This window comes from Balaenoptera musculus, chromosome 11, assembly GCF_009873245.2.
Source record: "Balaenoptera musculus isolate JJ_BM4_2016_0621 chromosome 11, mBalMus1.pri.v3, whole genome shotgun sequence".
NCBI classification, from domain to species: domain Eukaryota; kingdom Metazoa; phylum Chordata; class Mammalia; order Artiodactyla; family Balaenopteridae; genus Balaenoptera; species Balaenoptera musculus.
In genome coordinates, this window is record NC_045795.1 from 34,884,156 (window position 1) to 34,900,500 (window position 16,345).

Below are 16,345 nucleotides of genomic sequence, written 5' to 3' on the forward strand. Positions count from 1 at the left end.
AAATGTTTTAAAGTAGTAGTTTTATAATATTTTGAATGCTTTTAAAATCTTATGTTCAAGGTTCATTCCTTCATTATGTTAAGAATGTCACTGCATTGTCTCCTTACAGTCAGTCTGGCTGTTGGGAAAAGTCTGATGTCAGTATGGGTTTTGCTCTTGGTAATATACTCTTCTTCTCTGGAAGTTATTAGAGTGTTGCCTTTGTTATTTGATTTTCTTAAATTTTACTATAATGTGTCTAGGATAGGCTTTTCCTCATCTGTCCTGTTGGCATTCAGTGAAATCGTTCTTTCATTCTATTACATTTATGTTACATTTGGGGAAATTTTTCTTCATTACTCTATTATGTTTTCAGACATTACTTCCTTCTCTCCAGTTTAATTTTTTTCTGGGACTTCTATTATCTGGTTGTTGCGCCTTCTACTTAGGGCCTCCACAGTTCTTAAAATATATTTTGGTATCTTATTCTCTTCCTCTTTTTTCCTGGGAGAGCCCTTTAATCTTACCTCCCAACTCATCAATTTCTCCTGTGTTGATATTACCATTTAACTTATTTCTTGTGTTCTTTATTTCACAATACTGTTTTTAACTACTACTTTCCCTTGTTCCCTTTTATAATGAAAAATTTTGTTTCATATTGTTAATATCTTCTGTTATTTCTTTTTTTTTTATGTTTTTAGCATCTTTATTGGAGTGTAATTTCTTTACAATGGTGTGTTAGTTTCTGCTTTATAACAAAGTGAATCAGCTATACATATATGTTATTTCTTTTATTGCATTTATGTTTATCTTACATTCTTGGTCTGTTTGATCATTTCTTTTCTATTGATATATATAGAGGGTTGGGGGTGTTTTGGGTTTTTTTGTTTTGTTTTGTTTTTGGTGGGGGAAGCACTGGTTGTACTTCTCAAGGGTCTCCTTAGTTTAGCCAGTAAGTTTGTTCCCCTGAGGATATTAGCTATTCTGTATGGCACTGCTTAATGGGAAAAGGTTTAAGGCCAGATCTTAGTCTTCAGTAGGCCCAGTGAGCTCAAGATCCCAGAAAATCCCAGTTATTCACCCATGTTTGTAATCTCCCCACCAGTGACCAGCCTGGCCACGTAGGACACAGCGCAGGTTGTTTACTTGCATAACTCTGGGAGATGCTGTTGACTTAGAATATGATGGGAATGGCACCTCCTGGAGTGATATAATATGACAGTCTGCAGAACTTCACCTTCAAACCCTCAGGGAGAAACAGATTTGGAAGGAGGCAGTTACTCTCCGTTTTAATCCACCAGTCCTGGGGCTTTGGAGGGGGAGGGTGGAGGAATGAATCCCAGCAGGGCTTTGGCAGCTTCCCTGAGCTGACCTCCTAAGCTAGTTCTCTGGAGCTCTTACCACCAAATACTTCAGGAAGGGGACAGCATTGATTGTTCTGAGGCATCAGTGGATGAGGGTAAGGAGAGAGCTTGAACTGCTTTGCTTTCCTTTAACTGCTTCCATTCTCTGCCAGTCTCCTTCAACCCCAGGCTACACACCCCCTCCCCCATACCAGCTCAAAAGGACTGTCCATCTTCCTGTGAGTTTCTCAAGATTGTCTTTTTTTTAAGTTCCAGGATTCTGTGTTTCTTCAGGGTTGATTTGGTGGAGGGAGCCAAAAACTACTACAAATTTTCCATATTGTCAGAGTCCCAGAGGAAAGTTCTTTTCTTTGTTTTTAAAACAACAACTTTTATCTTTAAACTTTCATTTTCTTGCTACAAAAGTAATACATGTTTATTTCAGATAAGCAAAAATAGTATCACTACTGCCCAACTGTAACCACTGTTAACATTTTAGTTTGGCGACCTTCCTTTCTTTTTTCTTCGCACCTAGTTTTCAACTACTGTTTTTAACCTGCCCTCTGGATTTAATGTGACGTGTATTTCCCGACATCCTAACTTATTCTTTTACAGAGTCATTTTTAGTTGCATAATACTCCATCATCATTTAGACAAAGCATAATTTAGCCAGTTTTCTGTTGTTGGCCATCTGGATGTTTTCCTACATCCCTTTATTATGTATTGCTCAACGATCAACATCCTTGTAGATAAATATTGTTCACATCCATGACTATTGTTTGGTTTGGTTTTTTGGTGTGTGTGGTTTTTTTTTTTTGGTTTTATTTAGATTCCACATGTAAGTGAGATTATACGGTATTTGTCTTCTCTGTCTGACTTATTTCATTTAGCATGATCCCCTCAAGGGCTATCCATGTTGTCACAAGTGGCAAGATTTCCTTCTTTTTTATGGCTGAATGATATTCCATTACACACACACACACACACACACACACCACGTTTTCCTTATCCATTCATCCATTGATGGACAAATCTTGGTTATTATAAATAATGCTACAGTGAACATAGGGATGCATATATCTTTTCGAGTTAATGTTTTCACTCTCTTTGGATAAATACCCAGAAGTGGAATTGCTGATCATATGGTTGTTCTGTTTTTAATTTTTTAAGGAACTTCTGTGCTCTTTTCTATAGTGGCTGCAGCAATTTACATTCCCACCAGCAGTGCACAGGGGTTCCCTTTTCTCCACATTCTTGCCAACACTTGTTATTTCCTGTGTTTTTGATCATAGTCATTCTGACAAATGTGAAATGATATCTCATTGTGATTTTGATTTGCATTTCCCTGATGATTAGTAATGTTGAGCACCTTTTCATATACCTATTGGCCATCTGTGTATCTTCTCTGGAAAAATGTTTATTCAGATCCTCTGCCCATTTTTTAATAGGTTTTTTTTTTTATGTTGAGTTGTATGAGTTCTTCATGTATTTTGGATATTAACCCCTTGTCAGATGTATCATTTGCAAATATCTTCTGCCATTCATTAGGTGGACTTTTCATTTCGCTTGCTGTGTGGAAGCATTTTCGTTTGATGCAGCCCCACTTATTTTTGCTTTTGTTGCCTTTGCTTTCGGTGTCCAATCCAAAACATCACCAAGACCAATGTCAAAGGGGCTTACTGCCTGTTTCCTCTTAGGAGTTTTATGGTTTCAGATCAAGAGTTAATCCATTTTGAGTTAATTTTTGTGTATGGTATAATATAGTGGTCCAGTTTCATTCATTTGTACTTGGCTATGCAGTTTTCCTGGCACCATTTATTGAAGAGACTGTCCTTTCCATTCTTGGCTCCTTTGTTGTAAATTAATTGACCATATGTGCATGGCTTTATTTCTGGTCTCTCTATTCTGTTCCATTGATCCATGTGTCTTTTTTTATGCCAGTACCATACTGTTTTGATTGCTATAGCTTTGTAATATGGTTTGAAATCAGGGAGTGTGATGCTTCCAGCTTTGTTCTCCTTTCTCAAGATTGCTTTGACTATTGAGAGTCTTCTATGGTTCCATACATATTTTAAGATTGTTTGTTCTATATCTGTGGAAAATGCCATTGGAATTTTGATAGGGATTACATTGAATCTGGAGATTGCTTTGGGTAGTATGGGACATTTTAACAATATCAATTCTTCTAATCCATGAGCAGAGAATATCTTTCCATTTATCAATATTTGTGTTGTCTTCAATTTCTTTCATCAGCGCGTTACGGTTTTCAGCGTACAAGTCTTTCACCTCCTTGGTTAAATTGATTCCTAGGTATTTTATTCTTTTTGATGCAATTGTAAGTTGTAAATTGTTTTCTTAATTTCTGTTTCTGATAATTTGTTATTAGTGTATGAAAATGCAATGAATTTTTGCATATTAATTTTGTGTCCTGCAACTGTACTGAATTTGTTGATTAGTTCTACTGGTTTTTTGGTGGAGTCTTTGGAGTTTTCTATGTATAATATCATCTGCAAATAGTGACAGTTTTACCTCCTCCTTTCTGATTTGGGTGCCTTTTATTTTTCTTTTCCAATTTCTGTGGCTTGAACTTCCAATACTATGTTGAATAATAGTGGCACAAGTGACCATCCTTCTCTTGTTCCTGATCTTAGGGGAAAAGCATGTAGCTTTTCACTGTTGTGTAAGATGTTAGCTGTGGGCTTGTCATATATGGCCTTTATTATGCTGAGGATCATTCCTTCTATACCCACTTTATTGAGAGTTTTTAATCATGAACTGATGTTGAATTTTATAAAATGCTTTCTCTGTATCTATTGAGATGATCGTATGATTTTTATTCTTCAATTTGTTAATGTGGTGTATTGCATTGATTGATTTGTGGATGTTGAGCCATCCTTGCATCCCTGGAATAGATCCCATTTGATCATGGTGTATGATCCTTTTAATGTGTTGTTGAATTTGGTTTCCTAATAATATTTTGTTGAGGATTTTTTCATCTATGTTTATCTAACTCTGATTTTTGAAAGAGTCATCTTCTGTTATCTCTGTCCTTCCTTCTTCCTCTTTCACTCTTCTGTTGGGTTGGCCAAAAAGTTCATTTGGATTTTTCTGTAACATCTTACAAAAACCTGAATCTCCTCCCTCTTGCATCTCCCTCCCACCCTCCCTATCCCACCCCTCTAGGTGGTCACAAAGCACTGAGCTGATCTCCCTGTGCTATGCGGCTGCTTCCCACTAGCTATCTATTTTACATTTGGTAGTATATATAAGTCCATGCCACTCTCTCACTTCATCCCAGCTTACCCTTCCCCCTCCCCATATCACAGCATTCTTTTAAAATGTTTGCTGATTCTTTTTTTTTATATTTATATTTATATTTATTTTTATTTTTGGCTGCATTGGGTCTTCGTTGCTGCGTGTGGGCTTTCTCCAGTTGTGGCGAGCGGGGGCTACTCTTCGTTGTGGTACATGGGCTTCTCATTGTGGTGGCTTCTGTTGTTGTGGAACATGGGCTTTAGGCACGCAGGCTTCAGTAGTTGTGGCTCATGGGCTCTAAAGCGCAGGCTCAGTAGTTGTGGTGCACAGGCTTAGTTGCTCCACGGCATGTGGGATTTTCCTGGACCAGGGCTCGAACCCGTGTCCCCTGCATTGGCAGGCAGATTCTTAACCACTGCACCACCAGGGAAGCCCATATTTACTGATTCTTAGCTGTGTATTCATTTCAGTGCCCAAGGCTTCTGTTGGCCTGGCTGTCAGTGCTATATCTGTTTATGCTGGTTGCCCCTGAGTTTGTGGAGAAGGGAAGTGAAGTTCTTCTGGACTCCAGGGATCCCGTCTCCTGAGTATCTGCAGCTACTCAGGGCTGCCTGCACCCCTTCAGCTCGCTTAAGTACTGTAGCCTTGGGGTAAAAGCTGCTGCCTTCCTCCTGCTCACAGGCATGGGAGAGAGACCAATGCACCCAACTCATCCATATATAGTTCCCCAGACAGGCACCCTCCTTGACAGGCCCAGGGCCCTTCCTGCTCCTTGCCTAGGTGACTGCTAAGCTGGATGCAGCTAGTTACCCTCCCACTTTGTATAGAACCGTCTCCTGTGTGCACTTTGGGCTCTGGTCTCCTTGATCCATCTGATCCCATCTGCACTCTAGCAAAGTGAGCCCTCGGTGTTTGATCTTTTGGTTATTTCTTATTCTTATATTTCTTATTACTCTAAGCCTGGTTAATAGAGGTCCGCAGAGAGCCCCTTTTCCATCCATCTTATTTGGCTCAGAGTTTCTCCTTCCAGCCCTTCTCCTGGCCTCACCAAGAGCAAGGAGGCTGATACCCCTTCCTGTTCTCTCTCCAGCACAGCTCCACCAGCTGGAAGGGCTGAGGACCATTGGCATCACCACCAACGGCATCAGCCTAGCCCGGCTGCTGCCTCAGCTTCAGAAAGCTGGTCTCAGTGCCATCAACATCAGCCTGGACACGCTGGTGCCAGCCAAGTTTGAGTTCATCGTCCGCAGGAAAGGTGATCAGATGGGGTTCATGGTGGATGGTGACCCTCCCAGGCCCTCGTAGCTGGGGAGCTGTGGCTGGCGCAAGGGGCCTGGTCTCCCTCTTGGTGTCTGGGCTATAGCTAAGCCTAGGCATTTACACCTCACCCCTCAGTCTTGCTAAAGGCCCCTCGTCTCTGTAGCCACACTCTTGGGGACATTTTGGGATCGGATGCTAATGAGCTGTGGTGACCAGCCTCCCCCTACCCTGCCCCCAGTTTGCCCAGGACTGAGAGGGTTTCAAGAACACAGGATATTCCGTTTTAAAACCAAGACAGTCTCTGACAAACTGAGACAAGTTGGTTACCCTATAGTGAGCTCTGAGGAAATGTGGGGCAGCCTGGGGTGAAAGCAGCTACCCTGGGGTTCCAGGGACAGGGCCAGCACTGCCAGCTGAGGGTCCCCCAGCACCTAAGGATGCTCCCTGAGCCCATCCTGTTGTAAGCCTCTTCCTGCAGCAAGCACACCCACAGCCTCCTCCTGCCAGGCTCCATCAGAGAGGGTGGCAGTGGAGAGTGGAGGGGCCCGAGCCCCGGGTCTCACTAGGCCAGCGCCCACCATCCGTGGGCCCCAGGTTGGGATGGGAGGTTCTGCACGGGCTCAGATGCCCTTTGATTTGGGGAGGGTGGTGCATTACTGAGACCTCTCTGGAGGATCAGAGAGATGCCGGGGAGACCCAGCTCTCCCTCTGCTTCTCTGGAAACAGCCTCCAGCTTTCAGCCCCACCTCCTCTTTCCCCCCTCCCCCAGCGTGTGACTTCCTGTTTATATCTGGCAGTGTACTGAGGAAGTGCTGGGGGGGGGGGGCGGGTCTTTGCCCTCTAAAGGGCTGCTCCAGGCGCTGTGGAGGGGACAGACGCACAGGACACTGTCCTGCCTTACAGGCTACAAAGGGCCGAAAGGTTTGATGCCACGGAACCACCTTTGCTTGTCTTGTGGTGTCAGTTCAAGCACTTCAGAGAGGAAGAGAGAACTCTTTCTCTCTAGGGCTCTCTCCCCCAGCAGGGGGAGACTGGGAGGGCTTCAAGGAGGAGGCGTTCATGCTGGCCCTTGAGGAATGGGGTGTTCAGATCAAGGGAGCTTACTCTGAGGAGGAATGTCAGTCGAGAACCGCAGGGGCTCTGAGGTGGGAAAGTGGAAGGTATAACCGTGAGCTTTACCCACAGAACCCCCCCGCCCCACTTCCCCATGGCCCTGCCTCCTTGACTCCTTCCTGGAATGAGGATTGGAGACAGTAGATCCTGATGCCAGATCTGCCTTCCCATTCATATCCCTGTGTCCCCTGCCTCCTTTTGGAGGGAGAGGGCTTGACGGAAGAGAGAACTTCTAGATTATCCTAACAGCATTCTGTATAAAAGCTGTACAGTCTTTCCTTTGCCATCTCTTCCTGCTGTCTTACTCTGACAATGCTGCAAGGAAACGGTGGAGGCTGGCTGGGGGTGGAGGAGGGGCCTGTATGCCGGAGGCGCTCACATGTTTGGATACATGAGTGAGCTGGGCTGGGGAGGAGAAGCCAGCCTGGGATCACATTTACTGCACTAACCACAGAGATAGGAGAGAGCCACGTGCACGGGAATCGCTCACCAGCCCTGGCCCAGCACCTACGCTTGGTAGGTGCTCGGTGAGAATATGAAGAGTGGGTGAATGGATGGACTGGTGAGCAGGCGCCGGGAGGGAGTTGGGGCACCTGCCTTCTGTGCGAGGCCCCCAGCTGAGCACTGCCTCTCTCTGGACCTCGGTTTCCTCGTCTGGACTATGAGAGGGTTCACCTAGATCAGGGTCCACACACTACAGCCCACCAGCCAACTCCAGCCCCCTGCCTGGTTTGTTTTTTTTACAGCCTTCGAGCTAAGAATGGATTTTGCAGATAACATTTGCAATGAATTTAATGATAGGGAACATTAACCATGAATCCCGATTAAGCAAAATACTATCCCTGCAAAAAGAATCCCACTCTTTCATTCTATTCTAGAGTGGTGTTACAAATATTATACTCAATTATTACCATATTCTGAATTTAGTCAATAAAATCTTTATGATGTATATCTACATAATATCCTCAATTTTGCCTCTTGGCCTCCAGAGCCTGAAATATTTACTATCTGGTCCCCAGACTCGGCGGTCTCTGAGGTTCCTTGTGGCTCTGGTGCTTTCTATGGGTGTGAGGACGTGGGGGAGAGGAAGGCAGTGCCTGGACCCTGTTCCTCTCCCTCCCCACAGGCTTCCGCAAGGTCATGGAGGGCATCCACAAGGCCATTGAGCTGGGCTACAGTCCTGTGAAGGTGAGGACTTCCTGGCCCCAAGACAGCCCCCAGCCCTGGCCAGTGCACCTGCGGTGTACCCCTCACCACTTCCTGGCCCGCTCCATCCAGCCCTGCCCCCCACTCCCCACAAGGGAGGGGAGAAAACCAGTGAGCCATGGAATCTTCCGACCCATGGAGAATTGGGGGAGGGACACAAGGAACGGGACCCTGGATGGAGAGCCTTAGGCAGGTGTCAGATCCCCGACAAGAGTCATCCCTGGAAAAGAACGCAGTGGGGATAGCCCTTGTGGTCCCCTTATCCCTGGGCCAGGTGAACTGTGTGGTGATGCGAGGCCTGAATGAGGACGAACTCCCGGACTTCGTGGCCTTGACCGAGGGCCTTCCCCTGGACGTGCGCTTCATAGAGTACATGCCCTTTGACGGTCAGTGCTGCAGGGCGGGGTGGGTGGGGGAAGAGGAGGCCGGGCCTGTCGGCAGAGCTGGACCACAGCCCCGCTGAGAGCACGGCGGGGGGCTGTCAAGAACCCTGGGAAAGGCTGAGTAGGGCAGACAAGGTCTGGCTGCCCCTGTGGGTGCTGCTGACCCCGGATCCCGCTGTTTGTGTAGGAATTTCTCCGGGGATGGTGGGGAGGGGCCTGGGCAGGCACCTGGGCTGCGATGGGGGTCGGAGGCTTCTCAGAGTGGGCGTGGCTGTGATTCCATCCACTCATTTCAGGCACCTTGTGCCCTCCTGACCCGGCGGCGGAGAACTGGTTCCTGGGCTGTGGAAGGGTGAACTTGAAGCCCCTGGGTCCCCGCAGCCTGTGACTCAGTAGCTCCCACTCCCCAATACAGGCAACAAGTGGAACTTCAGGAAGATGGTCAGCTACAAGGAGATGCTGGACACCCTCAGGCAGCAGTGGCCAGAGCTGGAGAAGCTGCCGGAGGAGGAATCCAGCACAGCCAAGGTTGGCGGGAGGGCAGGGATGGGGCCGGGAGAAAGGTGGTGCTTCCACCCTAGGACGGGAGAGCTGGCAGGGCTGCTTTGGGGGTGGAGTCAGTGATGCAGGACAGTGCCTTTTAAGCAGGAAGTGTTACAGGGCCATCATAGCAGCCTCCCTGCTTCACTGACGCAGAAGCAGGCCCGACGTGGGGCAGGGGTTAAGGAACTTGTTGTAGGATGCACTGGACTGAGTGGCGGAGCGGGTGCTTGTCTGGCTCTTCCACGTGGCTGTCCCTGGCCGTGCTGCCCTCAGGTTCCTCCTGCATCTTTAGTAGCCTTTGTTTTGGGCAGGCCAAGTGCAGGCAGAGAGCTCATGGGCTTCATACTGGAGTCTTCTGTTGTCCGAGGGCCTTGGGGGCTGCTTTCTGCAGAGCTCCTGGGGAGAGGGCCGAGAGGTAAGGGCTCTGATGTCAGGGAGAGAGCTGGCACTCAGCTGCCCATCCCCCTCCCCTCCGCTGCTCACCCACAGGCCTTTAAAATCCCTGGCTTCCGAGGCCGAGTCAGCTTCATCACGTCCATGTCTGAGCATTTCTGTGGGACCTGCAACCGCTTGCGAATCACAGCTGACGGGAACCTCAAGGTGAGTGTCCCCTTCCCCACGGGTACCCCTGTCCCTTCTGCGCTCTGTTTATGTCTTCCTACCCGCGCCCCCTGATGGGAGGTGAGGCTAGCAGGGTACACGGGGTGATGGTGAAATAGTGTCAGATATGGGGGGATCGTGGGAGCAGCAGATCAAGGTGAACTCGTGGCTCCCATGGAACCATCACCCTGGTTCTTTCCTTCCTCGGGTCCCTGGTTGATTAGGAGCCACTCTCCAGGACTCAGTGCTGTGGAAGGGCTGGGCGGGGATCGATGTGCCCTTTGCCCCCAGCCCCCACCCTGGTTGGCCCCTCCCACCAGGCCAGGGGTTCATTCCTGAAACCAGCATCCGTTACTCGTATCTAATATCTCATCAGCACATGCTGTGCGTTCAGCCCTGGGGATGGGTGGGTGGAAGGGAGGTGTGGACATGCCCATCTTCTGTGAGGTCACAGAGACTCCCCGTGACACCAAAGAGCTAATGGGTGGCAGCACGGGATTCTTCATCAAATGAGGGGCCGGACAGGCCTCTGGTGGTGAACCTGGAGGGAGTGCACAGGGACCTCAGTGAGCCATGGAGACTGGGCGGGGGGTGGGGGGGAGGATGGATGCGTATCTGGGGTTCATCCTGATTTGGCCAGAGCAGATTAAAGTCAGCTATGGGGAGGCCACCTCGTGGAGGGCTTGAGTGACCCCATGCAGGGTTCAGAGTGTGTCCTGTTGACAGGAGGACACTGGGCAGAGTTTTTATACAAGGGCAGGATCCCCCATTCATGTTTTAGGAAGAATAACTCCCGGGTTGAATTTGGAAATAGAAAGACAGTTAGATGGCCATTTAGTGATGTTCCAGATAGGTAAGAGTTAAGGTGAAGGTGGGAAGGAAGAGTGAAAGAACTTGGAGCTGCAGGTGTGGGTGGAGAGAGAGGCCCCCGGCTGTCTGGTCAGCTCTGGGACCCGCTTGGGATCGGGGGCGAGGGTGCTGGTGGGTGGGTTTGGACCGTCAGGCTGGACACCCGCTAGGAACCGTGCGGCAGGTTGTTGTAAAGCGAGGGGGTTTTCTGGGCTGGAGGCCCAGGACTGAGCGGACAGTCGGTGATAACTGTGTCAGTCAGTCCCGTTCACGCCCCTGCAGGAGGTGGAGGGAGGATTCTAAGGAGAATGTGAGGAAGAGGCTGTTTATAGCGCACGGTTAAGGGGGCCTGTAAGGGCACTGGATGAGCAGCAGCAAACTGCCGTCCCACCCCTGGGAGGAAGGGGCAGGGGCGGAGTTGGCGTCACTGGGCTCCCAGGAGAGCTGGAGCGGCCGCCTGGCTGGGGCTGTGACTGTGGACGGAAGCACCGCTGCCGAGAAGTGCCCGGCCTTTCTCTGCTGTCACCCTCTGACCTCCCATCAGCCAAACCCAGGCGGAAGCCAGCAGGAGGGGGGCTCCGGTTGCAGAGAAGGGCAGAGAGTGGAACCTGGGGGCTGGTGGGGAGCGAGGAAAGGGGACTGACCAGCTCCGGGAAGTGGGTGTATCTTCCGCTCAGATCGCGTTCAAAGCTTCTCTGATGGTCTCTGCTTGTCAAACGTGCTTCTATGCCCACAGCACCCTGTACAGAGCTGACACGTGGTAGGTGCTTTGTGGGGCTTCATGGGAGGAAGTAGGTGTCCCACTTTCTGGGACTGCCCCATCCACCCCGAGCCCCCCAGAGCTCCCAACCTCTCCCAGAATCAGGGGAGCCTTGAGTCAAGTTTGAATGACCTCAGGATGCCATCTCCACCAGCCCTCTGCTGTTCAGCCCCCAGTCAGGGACCAAAGACCAGAGCAGGGTCAGGCAGGCAAGGTCCGGGAGCAAAGGGACTGGAGGAGGATGGGGGGAAGTGGATGCACGTGCCAGGCCTGGAGGGGCTGCCATGACTCAGCTCCCACTGACCGGGGTCCGTCCTCATGGCAATGAAGAGGCCTTGCCATGGAATGTCTCAGGAGAGGGTGTGGATCTAGATTTTGATGTGCCATATCTGCCATTGGCAGTTATTTGGTTTTTTTCAAGTACGCGCCACGCACTGAAGGAAATATGACCGGAAGTCAGATGCAGGCCTTGGGGTGTGTCTGCTTTTGCCTCCTGCCCTTCCAGCCCCTCCGACTCCTCCATCTGGCACCTTCGGCCCCTCATTGCAGGAAGACCTGCTTTGAGTATGACCAGCCACGGGAGGCCCTCATGCCCAGCCCAGGGGGGGCTCCAAGGATCGGGACCAAGGCTCAGGATGAGGGGGGCATGTTGGCCTCACCGCAATGTGACCTCTCCAGGTCTGCCTCTTTGGGAACTCAGAGGTATCTCTACGGGATCACCTGCGGGCGGGGGCCTCTGAGGAGGAGCTGCTGAGCGTCATCGGGGCTGCCGTGGGCAGGAAGAAGCGGCAGCATGCAGGTAAGGGGGCGGGGAGGCCAGGCTGGGTGGTGAGTGGGCCGTTGTCAGCAGGAGGGAGGTCTGCAGTGAGCCAGTGGCACTCAGTGTGGTCCGTGCTCTCCATCACTCCTGGTGGACCTCTAGACTTGGGGTGCGGTGATACTTCTCCTTCCCAGGGGAAGCTGGCAGAGCAGAGCCTGCACAGGACGGGGGACCCCACATTTTCTCGGGCTGTTTCACTGGGTGGTGGAGAAAGAGGGGTGGACAGGGAGGGCAGGGTCCTGGCATCCAAAAACTGTTATGGGCTCCATCATGGGCGACCTTGCGGTGTACGGCGGGGGTTTATTGTCGGGGTGCGGTAGGTGAGTGCGTGTCCCCGGGGCTGTCATACCGCTGTGTCCATTGTCCGTTTCAGTGAACTCTTTTCCCCACCCTCTTTCTCTCCCGCTTCCCTGCTCTCCTCTCCCTCCCCACCCTTCCCTCGCCCCAGGCATGTTCAGTATTTCCCAGATGAAGAACCGGCCCATGATCCTCATCGGTGGGTGACCCATCAGTACGTAACCACTCACCCTTGTCGCAGGGGGATCCCGTGGGGCGGGGCCCCTGCTGTAGGCACCCCCCCACCCTGATCCTGCACTTCATCCTGAGGTTCTCATCCTTCACCTTTTCCTACCCCTCCAAGCCTTTACTGCGGCTTTTCTTCCCTTCCCTGGCTCCCTCTTACTGCACATGCCACAGAAATCATCGTTCTGTCTCACCAGAAATCGGGTCGGGGGGTCCTCTGGGTTGGTGATCGCTATGTTAGTTGTCCCCTGAAAATGGAGCTTCTGGGTAAGACAGAGATCTTGTCCTCGGCTTTAGAATCTCCCAGCTTGGATACAGTCACAGGCGTCCCTTCCTTTCTGTCCTGTGGGTCAATCCACGCGCGTGTCCGGACCATTAGTGCCCGTTGGTCCTTGTGTTGTTACACTTCTGTGTGGGCAGCGCTTAGGCAGCAAGCTAAGAGTGCTACTCAGCTTTCTAGGGAGGACAGAGCCAGGATCTCAACTGCCCAATTCCTTAACTCCCGGGAACTTATGTGCCCAGGGCGTCTCTTATGCGCATAGGATGCTTCAAACAGAAACACCTTTTTATTGAGCCATATGTGGTCTCTAACCCTGGGGAACTAGCTGGTCCAGGCGGAGCTTTGGGGATGCTGTTATCGCTCTGGCGCATGCCCAGGCTAGAGCAGGGGAGGCCTCGCCCCCTTGGCCACAGCCAGCTCTGGGCCCCTGAATTGTGCCCTAAGCAAGAGAAAGCAGTGAGAACAACCAGGGGAAGGGATTCTTTTCTCCAGCACTTGGAGCAGAGTGAGCCCTGAGGCATGTGGGCCGGAGTGGGCCAGAGACAGCCCAGGGACCAAACCAGCCACCCAGAGAAGGAAGGGCGGCTCGCCACAGCATGCCATCGGGAAGAAAACTGTATCACCTCTCTTCTGCCCTCACCTCCGCCATCGTCATCCTCTTGTGTTGGGCCTTGACCCGTGCTGACACGCCTTGATGGCAAGGAGTGGGGGGTGCCTTGATAATTGTACCTCTGACACTGACAAGGTAGGGGGGCCAGAGCATGATGGAAAGCTGGAAGTTGGGAGGCCTCATTGCTTCAGAAGGAATAATAATACTGTCAAGGATATAGAGTAACTAAAGTGGTCTGATCTCTGTAAAACCCAGAGTTGCCTAGAACGGGGCCTCTTAGACTTTCACGTGCCTGTGAATCCCTTAGGGATCTTGTTATTTCAGATTCGGATTCGGGAGGTCTGGGCTGCATCTCTAACAGTCCTCAGATGGTGCTGGTGCCGCCGGTCCCTGCACCACCCTTTGAGTAACAAGAGCCTACAAGGTCCCCAAGGCCCCTGGGACCATTCGAATCAGCCTGTCGCTTTGTGTATGCTTCTGATCTGCTTGAGACGTTGTTTGAATAGATTAAATATTCACCTTAGTGTGTTGTCTATAAACTATATGATTTCTGTTAGCCCTTCCCGGAGGATGTGAAGATGAGAGTAACTAATTGGTACTTCAGGCTGAGGCCTCGCTATCGTTTGAAGAAAATGAAGGGACAGAGCAGTCATCTATCTGATCGAGGCTTCAGTCTTCAGACCTTAGGTGTTTCTTAAGAGAACTTGGGCAACAGGAGAGTTGCGAGGAGGGGAGCCCAGGTGGGAGCACCCACAGACCCCACTGCAGGGCAGGCAGAGCCCGCGGGCCCCTTGCCCTGTGCACCTCCTGGTGAGGAGGGCTGCACGCTCTTATTCCGGGGCCCCCTCTCTGTGTATCGTCTCTTTTTCTCTCTCTCCTGGCTGTGCCTTTCGCCCCTCATTCCACTTTCCCCAACGTGAAAGGGAGAACTCGGGGTTTGGTGGGGAGAGGCTTGGGGAGGGAGGTGGGAAAAAGACCTACCTTTTGGACTGAGTCTTTCTTCTCTTTCCTTCTTCCTTCCAGAGTTATTTTTGATGTGCCAAGATTCCCCACCAGCCATTCCAAGCATCTCCTTCAGGGACTCCCTCCATGTTCAGGGTCTGAGACACAGAGTGAGTTTCTCCAGCCAGATGGTGACTTTGTGGAAAGGGGGCCGGCTCCCCCAGATCCCTCTCCTCGCCCAGCGGTGGCTGGGGTCTGGCCTCCCTCAGAGACATTACGGTTCCCACCTCGACTCAGATGCCAACCCAAAGTGCCTTAGCCCAGAGCCCTGGGCTCCTGCCACCCCCTCAGGACCTCTGCCCACCTCAGACCAACTGACCCACGTGGACAGGGAAGGACAGGCGGCTATGGTAGACGTGGGTGGGAAGCCAGACACAGAGCGGGTGGCCGTGGCCTCAGCCGTGGTCCTCCTGGGGCCTGTGGCCTACAAGCTCGTCCAGGAGAACCAGCTAAAGAAGGGAGACGCCCTGGTGGTGGCCCAGCTGGCAGGTGTCCAGGCGGCCAAGCTGACCAGCCAGCTGATCCCCTTGTGTCACCACGTGGCCCTGAGCCACGTCCAGGTGCAGCTGGAGCTGGACAGCACGCGCCACGCCGTGGTGGTCCGGGCGTCTTGCCGGGCTCGGGGCCCCACTGGGGTGGAGATGGAGGCCCTGACCTCCGCTGCCGTGGCCGCCCTCACCCTGTATGACATGTGCAAGGCCGTCAGCAGGGACATCATGTTGGCGGAGATCAAGCTCGTCAGCAAGACCGGGGGTCAGCGGGGGGACTTCCATCGGACATAGAGCTCCTGCCCCCTCTCACCCCTGGCCCAGCCAGGTCAAGAGATGGGATGCGATTTCAGCCGAGGGAAAGATGTCAAGTTCCTTTCACCCCATCACCAGTTACCTTCAACCGGTAGGAACCCCAGGTCAGCCCACCCCTCCACTGCTTGATGACCTACACTGACCTGCGAGGTTTCCTTTCTTCCGAGAGGAAACCAGCAGGCCCGTCAGCCTTCCTGGACCCTCACTAAGGTCGTGGGAGGGGGCTGGCCACAGCGAGCAAGGCTAGATAACCCCAAAATCACATCGAGTGACTTGTGGACTCTCCCCGACAGTCGAGCCCATAACCTCCCCTTCTCTCTTGGGTTTTCTCTTCTCCTTCCTTCCCCGGGAGGGAACAAGGGCTCCTAAGCAGGAGCCTCGTGGGCCGCAGCCCTGAGGCCTCCTGACCAAGCACACCTCCCACACCTGCCCCACGCACGGCCTTTCCACCTGCACCCCTTCGTCCTGGGACACACCAGGGGAGGAGGAGCGATGGAGCTCGCCTTCACCCTCACAGTGCACAAAATAAAGCCACGATGCCCATTTTGGGGATGCAAGAATGAGGACTGTGTCTGTGCCGAGGGCACCGAGCCGCTGTGATGGCAGGCCCACCCCTCAACCCGACGCCCCCTGGGGGAAGAGGAGCAGGAGAGACGCTGGAAAAGCAAAGGGGCGTGTTCTCCGTGCGCCCCCGCCTTCCCTGGGGGAGAAGGTAGGAGTGGAGTGGGAGGCCCAGAGATGCAGCACTGCCAGGTAGGGGTGTCCGAAGCTCATCCCGTCGCCGGCTGGTAGAGGTCAGGGGGTGTAATTAGAGGCTCCTGGTTTTCACATCCCCAAACGCTGGACGTGCTTGCTGGGTCCTCTCAATGTGGGTAGGTGTCTCTAGTTCTAGCCTCAGTCCCCCCACCACACACCCCCCCACTCCCCCGGCCCCCTGCCTGTCTTTCCTCTGCCCTGCACCCAGGTGTGCTGGCAAATGTTTAACAACTAGCTCTTGGAAAAGAAAAAAAGGCCAAT

At 51.7% G+C, this 16,345-nt stretch overlaps 1 protein-coding gene across 5 annotated transcripts in view; it reads left to right on the forward strand.

Moving 5' to 3' along the window:
• The window catches only part of MOCS1 (molybdenum cofactor synthesis 1), a 35,609-nt gene extending 19,724 nt beyond the window's left edge, over positions 1-15,885 (forward strand). For 3 of the 5 annotated variants that reach the window (XM_036868027.1, XM_036868028.1, XM_036868029.1), the window contains 8 exons: positions 5,668-5,832; positions 8,077-8,138; positions 8,431-8,542; positions 8,955-9,067; positions 9,572-9,682; positions 11,970-12,090; positions 12,560-12,607; positions 14,547-15,885. In XM_036868027.1, the coding sequence (XP_036723922.1) occupies positions 5,668-5,832; positions 8,077-8,138; positions 8,431-8,542; positions 8,955-9,067; positions 9,572-9,682; positions 11,970-12,090; positions 12,560-12,607; positions 14,547-15,307 (1,493 nt within the window). In that variant the 3' untranslated portion in view covers positions 15,308-15,885. Of the gene's footprint in view, positions 1-5,667; positions 5,833-8,076; positions 8,139-8,430; positions 8,543-8,954; positions 9,068-9,571; positions 9,683-11,969; positions 12,091-12,559; positions 12,623-14,546 lie in introns of all 5 variants that reach the window. The other 2 variants (XM_036868031.1, XM_036868030.1) reach the window with 2 other exon arrangements.
• Positions 15,886-16,345: the final 460 nt, after the last annotated feature.